This window comes from Abramis brama (genome assembly GCF_963993115.1).
Source record: "Abramis brama genome assembly, chromosome: 1".
NCBI lineage: Eukaryota > Metazoa > Chordata > Actinopteri > Cypriniformes > Leuciscidae > Abramis > Abramis brama.
This window is the reverse complement of record NC_139963.1, coordinates 53,062,817-53,083,690: the sequence shown is the minus strand read 5'-3', so window position 1 is coordinate 53,083,690 and position 20,874 is coordinate 53,062,817. Positions and strand designations below refer to the sequence as shown.

General features: G+C 37.3%; 1 protein-coding gene across 3 annotated transcripts; it reads right to left on the bottom strand.

The window, feature by feature from the left end:
• Nucleotides 1-1,946: 1,946 nt before the first annotated feature.
• Nucleotides 1,947-20,752, bottom strand: LOC311087900 (NAD(P)(+)--arginine ADP-ribosyltransferase 1-like). Of its 3 annotated transcripts, XM_084121402.1 has the most exons (4): nt 20,562-20,752; nt 11,091-11,248; nt 4,353-4,440; nt 1,947-4,277 (listed from the first exon to the last, which is right to left on the bottom strand). In XM_084121402.1, the coding sequence occupies exons 3-4, from the start codon at nt 4,401-4,403 to the stop codon at nt 3,489-3,491; spliced, it is 840 nt and encodes a 279-aa protein (XP_083977528.1). In that variant the 5' UTR covers nt 4,404-4,440; nt 11,091-11,248; nt 20,562-20,752; the 3' UTR covers nt 1,947-3,488. The 3 variants fall into 3 exon arrangements, with proteins under 3 accessions (XP_083977528.1, XP_083977529.1, XP_083977530.1); XM_084121403.1 differs by lacking the exon at nt 11,091-11,248; XM_084121404.1 differs by lacking the exons at nt 11,091-11,248; nt 20,562-20,752 and adding an exon at nt 4,636-9,239.
• Between the last annotated feature and the right edge of the window lie 122 nt (nt 20,753-20,874).

The window sequence follows — 20,874 nt, the reverse complement described above, 5'->3', positions numbered from 1 at the left end:
GACCCGTGTTTACTGTTACTGTGTTTGTGGATATCTGCTCAAACGTAGATATGTATATGGTAACCATAATGTTTTATATTTGAGCGCGATCGCGCTTGAATGTATCATATTTTGCAGCGCGATCGCGTTTGAATGTATCATATTTTGCAGCGCGATCGCGTTTTAATGTATCATATTTTGCAGCGCGATCGCGTTTGAATGTATCATATTTTGCAGTGCGATCGCGTTTTAATGTATCATATTTTGCAGCGCAATCGCGTTTGAAAAGCAAACGGCTTCATGTTTTTACTATTATCTCATTTCATATCATCATAACGAATGGAAACATTTGAAGTAACATGATCAATATATTTTTCTCTAGCTTAGTTGTTACTGAAATCTTTTGGAAGATTTATACTGCTACAGGTTATTGTTATTTTATCCAGCACTGCGCATAGCTTATGCCTACAAGGCACAACAAACCTGGTGTTCATTATATTATATATTGTTGGAAACATTTGTGTGTGTGTGTGTGTGTATTCTGTGAATTTTAAAAAGCAATTTTAACCAGAAAAATCTAAAATGTATTCCCAAAATCGTGCAGGCCTTTCTCTTGATATCAGTATGTTCACTTTTTTTTTTCATGGCCCAGATGCCACTGAGGACTTCAGTGAACATGAACATGGTAAAGTGAAAATCAAACACCTTGGAAATGAAAGGTATGTACAATGTTTTTAGGAATGGCACAAAGGTCTCTGTCTTTGGATCATTGTTTTCAATAAGTGCTTTTTTGGCATTTGTTGTGTGTATCTTTGGACTATGTTGTGTTGTAAATAAATCCAAACAATTTAAAAGCCATTCTTTTTTAAATCTCCTCATTTACATTATTGTGCAAGGTTGCCCAGAATGACAGGGCCTGATAGCTCCTAATAGGGCCATTAGGGGAGGGTCTTTGTCTTTCTCAGGTGTGAAAACAATACATATTAATGACCTCCGCATAGAGCTTTCTCACACAAAACACGTCGTAAAAATTTTAAATCAATATATTGTCTTCTCTGAATGAGCAGTCAAGGTGATTTTCACATAGTTTTAGAGCAAATATTCTAGGCTACGTGATACAATTTTCAAAAGTATTGTGAAGAAATAATCAGTATGGGTTTCATGGCCTTATTTCAGTGAGAATTTTTTTTTGTATTTTCACAAACCACGCATAAATGTCATTATCTCAAAACTACAAACTTTTACATACATGCTGCTGATATATTATCGTAGCAGAGTTTGTGCTGAATACAGTGTAATTAGACTTTAGCCATGAAAATGTCACAAGTAACAGAAATAACCACAAATGTCAGAGCATGTCAGAACACCTCCAGGGCCCAGAAAACAGCTCAGACCTCAGAGGGTTAATGCGCATGTGAACGCCATCAGCGTTTATCACAGGTTCGCGTTTAAAGTTTGTGTAGAGAGAATGGTGTCGTCTTAGAGGCCCCTAATTTAATAACAAATGATCGTTGCGACGGAAGCGAATCAATCAAAACTAACTTTAGCTGGAAAATAACTTTATTAAAGAACCGCTATAAAGCCAAAACAATCTCTGTTACCTTAAATTATACATTTATCTCTGTAAAGCTGCTTTAAAACAATTTACATTGTTAAAAGCGCTATATAAATGAAGATGACTTGACTTGACATCAGTCAGTCTTGTAAACCAGATTGCTGTGTTTCCAGATGTATTTATATTCCCCCTAAATGACTAAGATTTCCATCACACATCTCCATAACCTATACAAATCAAGAAGATTTGGAATTACCTTCAGGTTTTTAGCGCTGTCCGCTGGTTAGAAATTCCCAAGTGGAGTCTTTGCCAAACTCAGTCTGGATGTTCGTGCTCTTGAGGCTCGATGGGATTTTTGTCCAGGTTTAGATAATAGTTTTCATTAGAAAATCACTCTGAGACTTGTTATAGAGAAGTTTACGAATCACCACTTTCAATGGTTTCGTTTTAATAAAGTACATACAAATAAAAATCAACATTAGAAAAATACGAGTATCTTCACCATGAGGATCGGCCTCGAACAGTTTTAGGTCTCACAATTTATACCCTTCAGAAATCACAGGGTTTTCCCTTAAGCACAAAGCATTTGCATCACATATAAAATGGCATCAGCATTTGGCAAGACAGCTTCACAGCAAACGGTCAGTTTGGGCTGAACTTTCTCTTCTCCCTGGGAATTTAAAATGGAAGTACACATTAAAATGTCACATGACACAACAATCCCAAAGGTCAATGAACTTCACATACTTTCTTGATCTTGAGTTTTGTGCTCATTGTTCAGGTTATCACTGTAACCCTTACAAATTACAAGTTTATTTACCATATTATAAACAAGTTTTGAATTTGGTTGATACAATATAATTACAATTATTTTAAAAGTTGTATTATCTGCATATTTTGCAAAGAATCAGATCTTAGTTTTCCAATATATTAAATCTGCTTTGACTTTTCCCACTGCTGACCAGCGCATGAATATTTGATTCAATAAAGCATGTGTAAGAATTGAGAAATTACAAAATGCCGGACAGTCTGTTTCGGGGGTGACCAGACCCTGAGAGGAAAAAAGGACCTCTCTGGAGATTACCCTTTGAACTGGCTCTCGTGCACCATCGAGACGAAAGTCTCACCTCCGAGTCATCTAATCTACATCTCTTTCCCTCTCCCCTCACCGCCTCTCTCTCTCAGATGATCACCTGAATTCACCCAAGAAAATGTATAGTTTAATGTAAATGATTAACAGAGTATTTTCATGTTTGGTATCATTTAAAATGGCACAGTGCGACTGGTACAAATGTCTCATTTCAGAAGGTAAAAGGTAATAAGGTTTTTAAGAGTTTATGGATAACAGACACACAAAGGAAGATGGTCTCTCAAGCAAATGGTTACACCCCCCCAAGAGGTGCTACAGTGTACCTCTGAATGCAAATTTCTATTGTTAGCACATGTTTCCAGGTAAAAGGTTTGTTTATATAAGGAAGTGCAGCAGGGAGTTCGGGTCCTTTTCTGTATTTCAGATCAGTCCCGTGAGGCTGAGAGTGAGTCTTTTCTTTATTCCAGAGAATTTGATGTTTTGTATCGATTGTCTTCGAAATGATTATGAAATTGGCAAGATACATTTACCTGACATAATAAATTGTTACATTTGATTATTCTAACTGACTTTGACATTATTTTACTAAAGAGTCAAACGGAATAGTCAAACATTCACTTACAATTAATGATCCACAGATATCATTAAAACCTTTTCATTTATGGAGTCAGATGAATTAACGAGAGAATACATATCTAAATGTATTGTAAATTTAACCAACCAATACTTTGCATGAGTGAGGACAAGAACACGTGATAACCTTCCCTGTGTATTGGCGAACCGGCAATTAGACCAATATATCGGGCCTTACACATGACAATTAATTTGATGTTTAATAACAAGAAACATGCAGTGTTTATCTGATTAGTAGCTAACCACAGAGCAAAAAAATATTAAAATGAATAAAACGTTTAAAAAAGCAACTTGGTTTCCATTGCTTACTACTGCACAGTTCAGGAAGCTTCTTTTTTTATAGCTTTTCAAAATGTACACAGTTTTACACCAGGGATCTTTCTGCTGTGCTCTTTGCTTCACATCACTGATTTTAAATGTCTCATATGGAGGAATCAGCACCTCTTTCTCATTAGCATACATTGAATAATTTGTCACATGAACACCTAAACAAGTGTAGATTTCAAAACATGATTTAGTTCCAAACCCTTGTGCTACTCTACGATCAGTAGAGGATGAAGCAAACTGGCCAAAACGAACTTCTTTGCCCTTAACGTTCTTATCAAATTCAACTCCAGTACCACGGTAAGTATTGTAGCATTTAGTTTGTGTTTTCTTCAGAATCTGCATCGCTTCTGTTAACCAAAAGTAAAGTGAATACCATGAATATGTCCCGTCTTTATATTTTTGTTTATCAGTACGAACAGCACTATTGAATTTCTCAAATAGATTTAAAGCTGAGTCAGAGTACACATAAATGGCAACTGAATGATTCTTTGACAAATTATCTCCTGGTGGTTTGTGATTCTTTTCAGCATTTTTCCAAACTTCTGCAAATTCAGGGTTAGACATTTCCTTCTCCAGAAATTCTGTCTGCACTCTATGTTCCATCTCCTTTGAACACCAGTAAAATTTGTCATCAACTGAATTCTCTGCCATATCCAGTGGAAATATCTGTCCTCCAACAGCAGTTCTGTGATCCTGTATTGACAGGAATCATAATGATCAGTCATCAGTATTCATGTCTGTAATATTCATACTCAAACACAAGCTCACCTGTCCTAGAACAGCTGAAATGAGGAGAAGAGCTTCAATGATCAGCAGCATCTTGATTCAGTCGAATCCCTCAGATGATCCAGTAGAGCTATTGTGAAGCGCAGACAAGAAACACTGGGTTTCACACATACAAAACTGGGTTTCACACATACAAAATCCATGTGATGTTCACTGATATATGCACTGTAAAAATCCACCAAATTCATGCTTAAAGGGATAGTCCACTTTTTTTGGAAATAGGCTCATTTTACAACTCCCCCAGAGTTAAACAGTTGAGTTTTACCGTTTTCGAATCCATTCAGCCGAAATCCGGGTCTGGCGGTACCACTTTTAGCATAGCTTAGCATAGATCATTGAATCGGACAAGACCGTTAGCATCTCTCTCAAAAAAATTACCAAAGAGTTTCGATATTTTTCCTATTTAAAACTTGACTCTTCTGTAGTTACATCGTGTACTAAGACCGATGGAAAATGTAAATTTTCTAGGCTGATATGGCTAGGAACTATAGGCTACTCTCATTCCTGCGTAATAATCAAGAAACTTTGCTGCCGTACCATGAGTGCAGCAGGCGTAATGATATGACGCAGCGCCTGAAAATAGTCCCCAGCTCGGTAGCCTATTATCAGGCAGCAGGCGCTGCGTCATTTGTCTGTGCTGTATGATAAGAAATGACCCTGCATTACACAAGACAGTACAATTGTCCTCATTGCGAATGTGAAAATGAAAAGAAACTTTAACCCTCTGGGCTTCTTCGTCTGAAAACAATCGAAAACTTGAACGTTTCGAATTGTTTAATTTTTTTGCTTCATCTGATGGGGGTGAAACTTGGTGACTTTTGTTGTATTACCTATATGAACACACAAAAAAAATCAAGGAGATGATTCTGATATGTTAAAGGGTCGTAAAAAAAATAGTCACACTTAGCTTCCTCCCGCCCGAAAACGGGCGACATAGGAAATTAATGGGAAATACGAAAAAATAGGAAAACTCAAGAGAAACTTTTGGTGGTACAAGCTACAGATCAGCCACTGTGCTGAAAAAAAAGTGTACAGCAATGAAGGGGTGACACTCTTGAACATCAAGAGTGCAAATAAGACACCCTCCCCCCCCCACACACACACACACAAACACACACACACAGAAATTAACTGGTAAGACTGAAACAGCAAATTTTGCCCCAAACTATATAAAAATTATATAATCATAATAACTCCAAAACTATAGCAAGGAGAGTCAAAAGGTAGGTATCGTTTGAAAGAACTCTTTTTAAATCTTTTGAAAATATAAATTACATGTTAGCTGCATCTGGATAAAAAAAAAAAAAAATTTGGATAAAGGAATCAAAAGTTACAGCATTTGGAAAAGAGATAGCCTTTTTGTACAGTCTTTGACACCCCCTCATGGGCAATTGTTTCTCCATGAAGAATATCTTGTCATAAAAGCAATAAATTATGTTAATTTTGGGCTCATTTTAATTGTAATAATATGCTGTAAAAAATAAGTGTTATTTTCAATTATCTGAGAATGTTTCATGAGCTGTATGATGTTTTTGACACATTGCAGTACATTATTTTATAGATTATGAAAAAAAAGAAATTCTATTTATCAGCAAATAACTCAGCAATACTTCAGAGTTTTTCAAAGTGGATACGTTCACTGTAAAGTTCAGACTCTAAGCTTTCAAATGACGTCAACTTTGTGTTAATCAAGGCACGATTTTTGAAAAATATGGTAATGAATATTTTCGCAGCTAGGTGGCGCCTGCTGGTGGTACACTCGGTTTTAGAGGGATTACTCAGCACTCGTTAGGAGTTAATAAATATAAAAGCTGAGATCCTAAGCTTTAAAATGATATATAATTTGTGTTGTTCCGTTCAGTGGTTGCTTAGAAATATTTTTTTTTTCTTTCCGAATGGGAATAAATAAAATAAATAAATAAAAAAAGCTATAGGCCGCCTATAGGCGGTTATAGGACATGACACATATTTATACATTTTGAAGCCACCAGATGGCGCTCTTCTCACTTGAATTTTTTTTTATTTTTTTTTAGGCCTGCGCTCTATTTTGATGTGAAATATTGCATTTATTGAAAAATAAAATAAAATAAATAAAATAAAAATATATATATTAATTCTAATGGAAAAAAATAGCTCACAAAAATTATATAATTAATGCAAAGTATCATAAAAAATTCTAAGAATTCTAAATAATACACTACATTGGTTACCTAGCCTGGGAAAACCCAGACAACTTCCGGCAAATTTAGATTTGCTTTGCAAGTAGTCTGGCAAAGAGCTCATTCAAGTCCATTTCCCCATGCCGAGAAATCAAGGCACCAATCAGAAACGTTGAGGCGGGCTTTACACATGACGATAGCTCTGATTGGTTGTAGGTCTAGCCTATCGAATTGCGCCCAGAGGCATTTGAGCGACGTCCACTCCGACGTCCGTTGGTGAAGCGAGCGCACCAACTTTTAAATGCATTATTATATTCAAATTGCAAACACATGAGGACAGTCTCCATGAAAGACCCACTGGCAGATGAACGTGCTAATACATTTCTCTCCGAAACGGTAGGAAATTAAATTAGATTTAATAGAGGATTTTAACTTTGACAAGATGATTGACAGGGCAGGATGCACGCGACAGATCCATCCGATAAAGATGACGAAGTAGAATGTCCCAAAGTTGCCTACTTTTTTGCTACACATTCAAAAGTAAATACATTTTCTTCACAAAAAGAGTACATATGGCTTAGTGTAACATAGGCGCGAATTGGGATGCAGCATATGGCTTTACACATGACGATCTCTGATTGGTTTTAGGAGTTTTAGGTTTATCAAATTGCGCCCAGAGGCATTTGAGCGACGTCCGTTGGGGATCCCCTTTGGAAATGAGTTATTAAAGGAGCTTTGCCAAACTATAACTCAGTTACTACTGAGAATGGTCTGGTTTTAACCAGGCTATTGGTTACCTATAAAGTCCTGTATTATTTAAAAGGTATTGCTACTGACTTATAAAGCCCTAAACGGCTTAGCTCCAGTCTATTTAACAGATCTTCTATCGCCCTATAATCCATCGCACTCTTTAACGTCACTAAATTCAAGGTTTTTGGTCATACCTAGGATATCCAGATCCACCAAAGGAGGGAGAGCATTTTCACATTTAGCTCCAAAACTCTGGAATAGCCTTCCTGACACTGTTCGTTGCTCAGACTCGCTCTCCCAGTTTAAAACTAGATTAAAGACACATCTCTTCAGCCAGGCATTCATATAATATTTTTAATCTTACAGTTAAATCCGGTCTCTTGTTCATAAATGCCAGAGGAGAACTGGTCCCCGACTGAGCCTGGGTTCTCTCAAGGTTTTTTTTTTTTCTCCATTGGGTCACCTGATGAAGTTTTTCGGTTCCTTGCCACTGATGCCTTTGGCTTGCTCAGTTGGGGATATTTTGGGGATATTTAATTTAATTTAATCAATTAATAAATTCCACTAGAAAGAAACCTTGTTGTATTATTTTAATTTAATACTGTGAAGCTGCTTTGATACAATTTGTATTGTGAAAAGCACTATACAAATATACTTGACTTGACTTGACTCTCACCTTTCGTTCTGCAAATGGCTTTCAGAGCCCAAATGGCTTTCGGAGCCCCTTGCCCAGACGTTGAATCGTTAGGTTGATTGGATTAGCTGTGGGGGAGACTTTCACCTTTTGTCTTTAATGGCTCTGGGATGGCTCTTGGAACTGGAGTTCCTGGCCAGTATCAGAATTTGAATAGTTACGCTGATTCAATTGGGACTGGTAGCACTCTCAGAGTAGGGTGTGTTCCTACTTCATTTGCATGCTTTGTTCAGAGTCTCCACCTCTATGTAATCCCTCCCCCTTGGAATGTATATAACTACAATGCATATTGTATTAGTTTTAGATGAAATTTGGAAGTCTACAGCATCACAGCGAAGTCCTCAATAAAGGAAAACTTCTGCTTGAAAGATATCCCAAAACGTCTACTGGTTCTGCTTCGATGACGGAATAAGTTTCCAACACTATAATGATTTTGTTAATGGTGATCAGCAAACAAATATTGATAATGTGGAAGTTGCTGCCTTTTGCCTTGGCATGACTTCTCACTTTTTGCTGACAATACAAAGGCAGAGTACAGTAACTCTAAAAATATTGGTCAAAAGTCAAGTTTAACCTCAAGATTTTTTTAAGTATATAATTTATTACTAAAACATCTAATTGCCAGATTTCCAGTGTCCTACCTATAATTAATTTGGCGGGACAACTAAAAATCTTTAAAGTCATTTTTCTCAGTTCCACACTCTAGCGAGTTAAGGTATTTTGTCTTTGTAGGGCAGATTAGTGATGAACACCTGCTGTTAACAAGCAGAATCACTGAAGGAAAGAGAAACAACAAGAACAGAAAATAGAGAAACACAAGAACTACAGCTGACTTCAGCCAGAGATTTTTTTTGTCCAAAGAAAAAAGATATACAGATATTTCTGATCTCTCTGTATCATCACTATCAGCTTTTATTACATTTTATAGCATGCGCAGGATAGAGTAGTGATGGAAGTCCGATAAAAAAACGGAAATTTTATGTGTTACGTCCAAGGACGTATTGCTTTTCTCTTGTGCAAATGTTTAAGGTCATTGCTGTGTATTTTGCAGTCAGTAAAGCTGCATGTGTTCTGCACACCAACATTGTAAATACTGCGGAAATTCACACGGAAAAATCGCAACTCTGTCATCATTATGTTAAGCCCGCCCGCCGACTCTATACATGATGTGATTGGCCAGACTAGAGTTTGTTTTTTCCAGCTCGCAAGCCAACAAAGTTGCTAGACGACACTGGCTGCAAAATAAAGTTTGATTTTTAGGCTATTAAACTAATGGAAACAGGTTTAAAATCGAAAGCTTGGTTTTCAATTAGCCCATTATAAAAATGAATGATTTTCACTTTTTTTCAGAGTACAGTGATTAAATTTAAAGGCACTACCACAGGAATTATTACTTTATACAGGTATATATATATATATATACAGTGAGGAAAATAAGTATTTGAACACCCTGCTATTTTGCAAGTTCTCCCACTTGGAAATCATGGAGGGGTCTGAAATTGTCATCGTAGGTGCATGTCCACTGTGAGAGACATAATCTAAAAAAAAAAATCCATAAATCACAATATATGATTTTTTAACTATTTATTTGTATGATACAGCTGCAAATAAGTATTTGAACACCTGTCTATCAGCTAGAATTCTGACCCTCAAAGACCTGTTAGTCTGCCTTTAAAATGTCCACCTCCACTCCATTTATTATCCTAAATTAGATGCACCTGTTTGAGGTCGTTAGCTGCATAAAGACACCTGTCCACCCCATACAATCAGTAAGAATCCAACTACTAACATGGCCAAGACCAAAGAGCTGTCCAAAGACACTAGAGACAAAATTGTACACCTCCACAGGGCTGGAAAGGGCTACGGGGAAATTGCCAAGCAGCTTGGTGAAAAAAGGTCCACTGTTGGAGCAATCATTAGAAAATGGAAGAAGCTAGCCATGACTGTCAATCTCCCTCGGACTGGGGCTCCATGCAAGATCTCACCTCGTGGGGTCTCAATGATCCTAAGAAAGGTGAGAAATCAGCCCAAAACTACACGGGAGGAGCTGGTCAATGACCTGAAAAGAGCTGGGACCACCGTTTCCAAGGTTACTCTCGGTAATACACTAAGACGTCATGGTTTGAAATCATGCATGGCACGGAAGGTTCCCCTGCTTAAACCAGCACATGTCAAGGCCCGTCTTAAGTTTGCCAATGACCATTTGGATGATCCAGAAGAGTCATGGGAGAAAGTCATGTGGTCGAAGAACTTGACTCTGTGGTCGAAGAACATAGAACTTTTTGGTCATAATTCCACTAAACGTGTTTGGAGGAAGAAGAATGATGAGTACCATCCCTACTGTGAAGCATGGGGGTGGTAGCATCATGCTTTGGGGGTGTTTTTCTGCACATTGGACAGGGCGACTGCACTGTATTAAGGAGAGGATGACCGGGGCCATGTATTGCGAGATTTTGGGGAACAACCTCCTTCCCTCAGTTAGAGCATTGAAGATGGGTCGAGGCTGGGTCTTCCAACATGACAATGACCCGAAGCACACAGCCAGGATAACCAAGGAGTGGCTCTGTAAGAAGCATATCAAGGTTCTGGCGTGGCCTAGCCAGTCTCCAGACCTAAACCCAATAGAGAATCTTTGGAGGGAGCTCAAACTCCGTGTTTCTCAGCGACAGCCCAGAAACCTGACTGATCTAGAGAAGATCTGTGTGGAGGAGTGGGCCAAAATCCCTCCTGCAGTGTGTGCAAACCTGGTGAAAAACTACAGGAAACGTTTGACCTCTGTAATTGCAAACAAAGGCTACTGTACCAAATATTAACATTGATTTTCTCAGGTGTTCAAATACTTATTTGCAGCTGTATCATACAAATAAATAGTTAAAAAATCATACATTGTGATTTCTGGATTTTTTTTTTTAGATTATGTCTCTCACAGTGGACATGCACCTACGATGACAATTTCAGACCCCTCCATGATCTCCAAGTGGGAGAACTTGCAAAATAGCAGGGTGTTCAAATACTTATTTTCCTCACTGTATATATATATATATATATATATATATATATATATATAGTTTAAAAATAAAACCGGCTTGGCAGCAACTGTGTGGAGAGATTTCTTACCTGTAGGTGTGGAAGGTTGATCTTTAGTGTCTCTCTTTAAATGAAGGATGTCGAGGATTTACTCAAAAGAAAAGCCGAGAGAACAGCAGCTGAATCGTTAGATTTACTCTCACTTCAAATGCTCCTCCTACAGTTAGTTTCCCTGTTCTGTCTTTTACCTGTGAGAGAAGGAGCCTGATTGGTGCACAACACTCAATAAACATGATCAGACACTTACCGATGACCCGCATGAGCTAATGATAACCTCACAGTCACATGAACATATTGACAAAGCCTGTATGAAAGCATCTTGAAGGTGTTCAAGAAAGCCAGTTATAGTGGGGAGTAGGCCTACAAGTATTTGATACACTGGCGGTTTTGCAGGTTTTCCTATTACAAAGCACGTAGAGGTCTGTAATTTTTATCATAAGTACACTTCAACTGTGAGTGACGGATTCTAAAACAAAAATTCAGAAAATCACATTGTATGATTTTTTATTTGTTTGTAAAATTAATTTGTTTGCATTTAATTGCAAACTAATTATAATTAATTTGCATTTTATTGCATGACATACGTATTTGATCACCTACCAACCAGTAAGAATTCCGGCTCTCACAGACCTGTTAGTTTTTCTTTAAGAAGCCCTCCTGTTCTCCACTCATTACCTGTATTAACTGCACCTGTTTGAACTCGTTACCTGTGTAAAAGACACCTGTCCACACATTCAATCAAACAGACTCCAACCTCTCCACAATGGCCAAGACCAGAGAGCTGTGTAAGGACATCAGGGATACAATTGTAGACCTGCACAAGGCTGGGATTGGCTACAGGACAATAGGCAAGCAGCTTGGTGAGAAGGCAACAACTCACCCCCTTGGAATTATAAGGTTCTATCTGACATTTTTGTCAAAATTCAGTTATTCACATATTCTTATTCTGTGACAACTTATTTACATTATGTGATGTTTTTTTTAAGTTATGTACATTTTGGGACTTTTTATTGAAAAAACAAAAAGGTTCTAGCTACAAAGTCAAACTCTAACTTGGCTCTATAAGGTTCTGTCTGCATGAGCCAATCAGCACTTCGAATGCACAGAAGAGGACCAATCAGGATCAACTCTGTATGTCCTGTCGCCGGCTTTTTCCTTGACGACAGGAAAGATCGCAGACACACAATATCTAAGATATCTAAGATCTAAAATACAGAAAAAACAAACGAACCTATCCTACTCAAAATAGTGTGGTTACAGTAAGTTATGATCGTTATGTGAACATGTGAAAGATTGTTAAAGCAGTTACCTCAGTATTAAAATTATTTCAGAATGATTGTAGCCTGTAGCTACTCAATGGTATACCATGCTAAAAATATATATATATATTTTTTTTTTGTCTATTTTTGTAATGAACCTGTCATATCCAGGAGGGGGAAAAGTAATACTAAAAACAACAGTAGGAGAACGAGAAAGAGAGCACCAGGCAAAGAAAATATGAAAAAAGCATCATCAGAGAATGGGAGAGAAACTGAGGCAGAAGAGGGAAGGAGCAATGTTGTAAAGGAGCAATGTAAAATCAACTTTTAGAGACAGACGGAGAAACAAGCAGTCCAGTAATACCAAGACAGAGAACAACAGAGAGAGGAAAGGTAAGAATCAGTCAGAATTGGTTAGTTTTGAGCTACAGAGGTAGTGAGCTAATAATAAGAAACTTTTCTGAATGTATTGTATGCCTATTTTTTACATTGTGTATTTAAATATTCTGTTTAAATATGTATTTTTTAAATGTATTTTTTTCTCCAGGCAGGTGACAAGGTAGATGCAGCAGGGCCTAGGGTCCTACCAGACAAACCAGTGGAGCCAGTGACCGAGCCAGTGACTGCACCTACCAGTTTACAAATTAAAATGCTGGGGGCTACTCAGAAAAGAAGAAACAGGAGAATCCTTCAACATGGAAAGCATGTACCAGCAATAAACTTTATCAGGAGGGCAAGGAACATGTCAACTCTGCAAATAAAAAGGCTTCTGCCAAACAAGTGAGAACTTGAAGAACTGCAGTATGTCATGTAAATACAAATGTGCAAAGAAAGTAACCACAGCTGAAAGGGAGAAATGCTTTACACAGTTCTACCAGTTGAGTCAAAACAGGAAATATGACCTTATAACCATGACTACAGACTGCACAGAAAAAGAAAGACAAACCTGTGATGAACCACACAGAAAGCGTACCTACTCATTTAAGTACTATCTAAACTTAGTGGGTGAAAAGGTGAGAATCTGTAAGCAGTTTTATCTGGGCACACTTGCCATCAGCCAGAAACCTGTGTATAAATACACACATGAAGAAAAATCAGACGACTAGCATGCCAAAATCAGATGCAAGGGGAAATCGTGCAAAAAAAATCATCCCATGGCATTTCTCGTAAAAGAGTAGGGGTGTAACCCCGGTGTCCTGGCCACATTCCACCCATTGGCCCTTACTAATCATGGCCTCCTAATAATCCCCTTACACTGAATTGAATTGGCTCTATCACTCTCTCTCCTCCCCACCTGTAGCTGGTGTGTAGTGAGCTCACTGGCGTCGTTGTACTGTGGCTGGGGTGGGGTGGGGTGGGGTGGAGAGAGAGTGATAGAGCCAATTCAATTCAGTGTAAGGGGATTATTAGGAGGCCATGAAATAACTGGCCATCACATAATGAAATAACTGTTTTTCTCCAAAACACGTTGGCCACGATTATTCATACCCTTTTATTAAATACTTTTTGCAATCTCCTTTTGACAAGATAACAGCTCTGAGTTTTCTCCTATAATGCCTGATGAGTTTGGAGAAAACCTGACAAGAGATCAGAGACAATTCCTGCATTCCCAGATTCCCAGATCCATGTTTGTGCTTCTTCTCTTCAGGTCACTCCACTCATCAGGTCAGAGAACTGGGACGCTCATGGCAGAAGCTTCATTTTGTGCACCGTAACAGATTTTTGTGTTGATTTTGATGGTTTGTTTTGGATCGTTGTCCTGATGGAAGATCCAACCACGGCCCATTATAAGGTTTCTAGCAGAAGGCGTCAGGTTTAAATTTTTTTTATCTGTTGATATTTGATAGAATCCACTATGCCATGTATCTGAACAAGAAGTCCAGGACCTCCAGCAGAAAGATATGCCCACAACATTAAAGATCCAATGGTATATTAAATTGTACACATGGGGTACTTTTTATCCCTGTGTTCACCAAACCCATCTAGCGTGTTTGCTGCCAAAAAGCTCTTTTTTTAGTTTCATCTGACCACAGAACCCTGTGTTGTTTGAAGTTCCAGTCGTGTCTGACAACTGAATATGCTGGAGTTTGTTTTTGGAGGAGCATTTTACTTGAAACCCTCCCAAACAACATGAAATTTTTTTTTAGGCTTTCTGACCCCCAATACTCAACTAATCTCTGCAATTCTCCATCTGTGATTATTAAAGACTCTTTGGCCACTTAAACTTTCATCCTCACCATCCATTAAGACTATATAGACACGCATCGTCTTCCTGGCAGATTCGTAACATCTTTAGTTGATTGGAACTTCTTAATTATTGCCCTGATGGTCAAAATGGGGATTTTCAATTCTTTAGCTATTTTCTTACAGCCACTCTCTATTTTGTGATGGTCAACAATCTTTTAATGCACATCAGAACTATATTCTTTGGTTTTTACTCATTGTGATGAATGATTAAGGGAATTTGGCCTTTGTGTTCCCTCATATTTAAACTCCTGTGAATCACAGTCATGTGGCTGTGACATGACAATTTCATGTTCTTAGTATCCCTGGTGTGCTAATAAAGGTAAATATTAATGGGAATATACTTCAGAGATATTTTACTCGTAAAAAATTCTAGGGGTGCCAATAATTGTGGCCAACGTGTTTTGGAGAAAAAAAATGTATTTCATAATGTGATTCCTGTTGTTGAGTCACATTACTGTCGTGCCAGCACAGAAAGACAGTACCTTGAACCGGTACTCAATGTTTCAAGGATGTATGATCTCTACAGACTTAAATGCAACGAGAATGGAAATACACCTGTGAAAGAATCTTATTACCGATTCATATTCAACACAGAGTTCAACCTTAGCTTTCACGCCCGTAAAAATGATCAGTGTGAAGCATATGAGACTGACGTAAAGCAAAACATAGGCCAAAGTGATGAATACCATCAAACAAAGCATATAGCTGACAAGACGGCAATGCGCCAAGAGCGCCAAAAAGACAGAGAGGAAAAAGATACTCAAACAGTCTGTTTGGACCTACAGAATGTTATTTCATGTCCACGTGCCAAAATTAGCTCTTTCTTTCTACAAGCGGAAACTTAACTTGTATAATCTTACTGCTCACTGTTCGCAGACTAAAAAAGGCTACTGTGCTTTGTGGACAGAGGCAATGTCAGGTAGGGGAGGAAATGATGTTGCAAGTGCACTAATGAAAATATTAGAACGCGTTTCATTTCCTGTTTGGAATGGACTAACAAGAAATGAATAATTTTGAAAACTGAATAGAAATAAAGATTATATTTATGAATGTATGCATGTGTAGCCTCAGTTCACATAAAAAGAAAGAGACAGAGAAGAGAGAAGCTAGAAGTAAACATACATTACTGACAAAATTACCAGGTTTGGGATTAATTAAAGTTATGTTGGTTGAAGAGCACGGGATACCGTTTTTATTAACTAATAAAATTTAACTGAATTGGTCGAGTTTCTCTGATTTTTTTTTTATTATGTTGGCTTGAAAAAGCCAGCATATATTTAAACATTATTATTATGTAGCCTATTATTATTATGAGAAATTGACTTCTCCTAGAACTTAAATGCATCACCAAACTCAGCTCAGACCTTCAGACTGGTCTGACTCGCTTATATCTTTTTTATCTTTTTATAACTAGTAACTGGTCAGACTGACTTTCCCAAATCTTTCACTATATCTATATATCTATCTGTCTGTCTGACTATAACAGACCATCTTTTTTAAACTGTTATTTAAAAAAGGTGGTCTGCTACTATATTTCACAAAGGAAACCCATTTGTGCGGTCATTGGCGTTATACGAGAAGGACATTCTGAATATGAGCCTAAAATTAGCTGGTTTAAAAATGCAGATTGATCATTGCAGTTATTCCAGACACCTCCCAGTGCTATTCGTATTGGAATTGTGTAATCACAGATTATGAACAGATGTTTTACACAGCAATTCCCATTGGGTTGTTGGGGTTTTATGTTTTATGGGAACTTTAGACATCATTTTTATACTGTACAAACCCCTTAGCTGAATCTAATGTAACAGTTATGGGCAGGTCATCTACAAACATGCTACGGACATATCATGGTAGCCTACCATTCAGCCTATTATTGATTTTTATTTCCACTTCCCTTTTATCCAAAGAGACGGAACTATTTGCACTGTATTTATCAATGGTATCAATTATTGATTTTTATTTCCACTTCCCTTTTATCCAAAGAGACGGAACTATTTGCACTGTATTTATCAATGGCTTATAGTATATTAGGCTATACTGTGGCTCACATTAATGGGGTCGCTTGCAAGTAGCAGCAGCACGAATTACGTGACCAGCAACATATTCTGCTTCAAATATTGTGCGTAGTTACAAGTGAGTGGTGGTTTCAGACATTATTTTATTGTAGTGCGTGATTTGTCGTACTGACTCTGCCTGACAGAAAGAAAAGCTCGTAGTTTACTGAAGGCGGAGCGTTTTGACCAATCAGATGAAAGGGGCGTTTCAGCGCCGCCCATGTGTGCAAATGAAATATCGAACCCATAAACCTATTTGTAAACCACAAACGAAAAATGAAAAATCGAGTCAAAATCGAATTTTTCGTTTTTTAAACTAAATAAAAAACGAGTTTTTAAACTAAATTAAAAAACGAATATACGAGCTTGTTTTCATTTCTCGTTATTCCATTCCAAACAGGAAATGAAATTATCAAAAAGCACACGGACCCAGGCCACTCCGCAGTGCAGGAGGTAGACAATATGCACAGCCATATTGAAAAAGCAATGGCAGTGTCTGAATTCTATTCACCACTGTCTTTCTTGCGCATTTTAATGAAGGTGAACAGGAACAACCCATATGAAATAATACAGATGAAGAGTACAGATTTCTATGACTTTCAGGCTGTTTCAGTACAAACAGTTTCCATTTTCTGCAGTGTCAGCTTGTGCTTGATCAGTGTCCATATACTCTTCGTTACACAAAATCACATGCAGAGTCAAGAGTTAAAGTAGACATAAGAGGACCAAGCAAACACACGAGAAGCCTGGCACCTACATCCATCTTACCCAAACCAAGGGTACTCTCCAAACAGAGCATCATCTCAGAGGCGAAGATGAGTGACTTTAAGTCCATGTTTAAATTCATGCCACTAGCAGACAGAGAGTATTATAAGTCTGTGTTTAAAAAAAATGAGTCATATAGAGAGTACAAGTCTGTGTTTTAAAAAATGAGTCACAGAGAGTATTATAGTTCGGTGTTTTAAAAAATTAGTCTGACATTTTTTGTGATTATAGTCAGTGAATCATTTTTCAATGATTATTAAACTTTATGAATTAATTTGCTGAAGCATGTCTGTTTTATTGCAGTTTTTAAAGTCTTAAAATGTCTTAATTTTTTTTACAATATTAAGCCTTAAGGTAACACTTTATAATACTGTTCCTTCATTAATGAATAATTAGTACTACAGGAACAAATGAGTAATGCACTATTAACATTGTAGTAACTAACAAAAAACTCTGATTAACAAATTAGTAAGTCATAGCGTTCAGTCGAATGTGGTAGTTCACTATTAGCTAATCAGTAACTACTATTTTTCATATCTCACTGAAGACTACTACGAACTACTATATACAGGTTCATAATTAATAATAATAATGCATAATATATACTAAGGTAATGGTAACTCATTAGTAATTAATCAAGTGTTACTACATCCTTCTAAAGGAACTACTAATTATTTGGATCAGTATTCTAAAGTGAAAAACATGATAACAACCTAATATTGACTGAAGTCATTGTAAGCTTAAAGGCTTTTGTAAGGTTTTTGATAGTAATGAATCAAGTGTTACTACATCTTTCTAAAGGAACTACTAATTATTTGGGTCAGTATTCTAAAGTGAAGATCATGGGAACACACTAGTAATGACTAAAGTGTTACCAAATCCATTGGAAGGAATTGATATTCAAAAGCTTACAAAAATCTCAAAAGCTTACAATGACTTCAGTCAATATTAGGTATTTATCATGTTTTTCACTTTAGAATACTGATCCATATAATTAGTAGTTCCTTTAAAATGATGTAGTAATACTTGAGTCATTACTAGTGGGTTACCATTACCTTTTATAATATATTATGTATTATTCATGTTAATTATGAACCTGTAGATAGTAGTTCTCTGGGAGGTATGAAAAAAATAGTAGTTATTGATTAGCTAATAATGAACTACCGTATTTTCCGCACTATAAGGCGCACTTAAAAGCCTTCAATTTTTTCAAAAAACGACAGTGCGCCTTATAATCCGGAGCGCCTTATATATGGATAAAACAACCGCTGACTTAAACCTTGTTTATACTTTCGCCTGGCAACGGAGCGCGAGCCTCCGCTGACTGCGCGCGCAACTCCCCATACAGACGAGGCATTTATACTAGACGCAACTGTTTTGTTTTAGACTGAACACCAGACCATACAACTGATTTAGACGCGCAAACTGGGTGCCGGTGTGATGAGATATACTACTAATATCCGTCTGCTCGGGCAGATAATGCTCAAAGTCATGCATCTTCGGATGCGGAGGCGCGCGCGCTGTTACAATGACGTCATTTTTGCCGCGCGCGCGCCTCCGCGTCCGGAGATGTATGACTTTGAGCCGAATCTGCCCGACCAGACGGATATTAGTTTTTTTATTACCTACGCGCTCATGCGGACGCGTCGAGTATAAACAAGGTTTTACAGCTCAGCCACTTGTTTTTTCATATTTTTTTGCAAGTGGTAGATCTTGGTTTACATTTGGACTTTGGATGTGATCTTAGGCTTGAAAAGGTTGGTGACCACTGCATAACGCAAACCCAGTCAAACGTTTGACTGCAGTATGCGCCTTATATTCTATGCGCCTTATAATCCGGTGCGCCCTATATATGAAAAAGTTATAAAATAGGCCATTCATTGAAGGTGCGCCTTATAATCCGGTGCGCCTTATAGTGCGGAAAATACGGTACTACATTCATCTGTGTGCTATTACTTACTAATTTGTTAATCAGTTTCTTGTTAGTTAATAGTAGTTACTAGAATGTTAATAATGCGTTACTCGTTTGTTCCTGTGCAATTATTCATTAATGAAGGAACAGTATTCTAAAGTGCTACCAGCCTTAAATGTCAAATAGTCAACAATTTAATTGATGGGGTCTTAATTACAACAATAAACGTTAGCATGTTATTTCAGCCATACTGATGTCTAGAGAGAAAGCCATTTTACTTGAAGCCATTTTTACTATAAAGTCCTGCTCAGATGTATTACAGTAGCTGCTTTCTGTCTAAACAAAAGAAAGATTAAAGTAACAATTTCTGCAATAATGTGTTTAATTACCCACCAAATTGGTACCAAAAATTAACATCTGCACTGGACAAAATACTTAGACCTACCTTGCTTAATTTGAAATGTCCTAAATGCATGGAAGTGCTAAAAATATGAAATAAATGTCATAGAAAGCATAAAATTTTACTTTCTAACACATGTTGAGACATTGTTACAACATTAATTTTATATTTAATGTTCAAATAATGTTTTGCCAGATAGAACCTTATAATTCAAAGCGAAAAGTTTTTTTTTTTTTAGAATTAGAAGGTTCTATCTGCATTTGACCCATTCCAAAAATCCCCATTTACAAATTTGAGAGGATTTTGATATTGTATATTTAGAATACATTTAGGGTCCCTGTCATTTTCATGTTTGAAAGAAACTTGTTCCCCATTTAAATTTTCCTATATGTAATGCAAAAACTTTTAAACTCAATATCTCAAAACTGCTCAGAACGCAGATAGAACCTTACAATCTCCCTCGATCTGGGGCACCATGCAAGATCTCACCTCGTGGGGCATCAATGATCATGTTGCTACGAACAGTTTTCTGTTGGTTTTTGGCCTTGTACGAGTGAGATCAAGCAGTTTCTGCAGTATTTTATAGTGTACAGCAAAATAGTTTTATAATCAAACTTTTTATTATAAAACTATTTTGCTGTACACTACAAATACTGCAGAAACCACTTGATCTCCCTTTCCCACCACACACACACTTAAACAGAACTATAATGTGAATCTCTCCCACTAAAGTAAGTTCATGTATCAGCAGAGGCATTTCCTAAACTTTTATTTAGAGCAAAAAGTCAATAAATATGAACTCCCTCCCCCCATCTAAACTATCCCTAATGTACACACAGTGTAACAGATGGTGTCTCTTACCAGAAGCTGCTGGAGCCGTCGCCACCTTCACTGGATCTGACCGATCACAAGTCCATGAAAACACTTCACAGATGTGATGGTTTGCAATGGTTTATAATGCCATCATATCTGCATGAAACACATCTAGTTGTTCAGCTTGAGCTTCATTTTTGTTCTCCTCCTCCCTGTTGCAGTTACATCATCGACTTCCTGTTATTTTCCAGTGGAAGATTCTTGCACAATATTCTTCTCACTATTTTTTAGTAGTCTACAAAAGGTCCTTGACTGGTAGTTGAGAGCAAGAATGATCACGAGACATTCAGCACAAATGAAC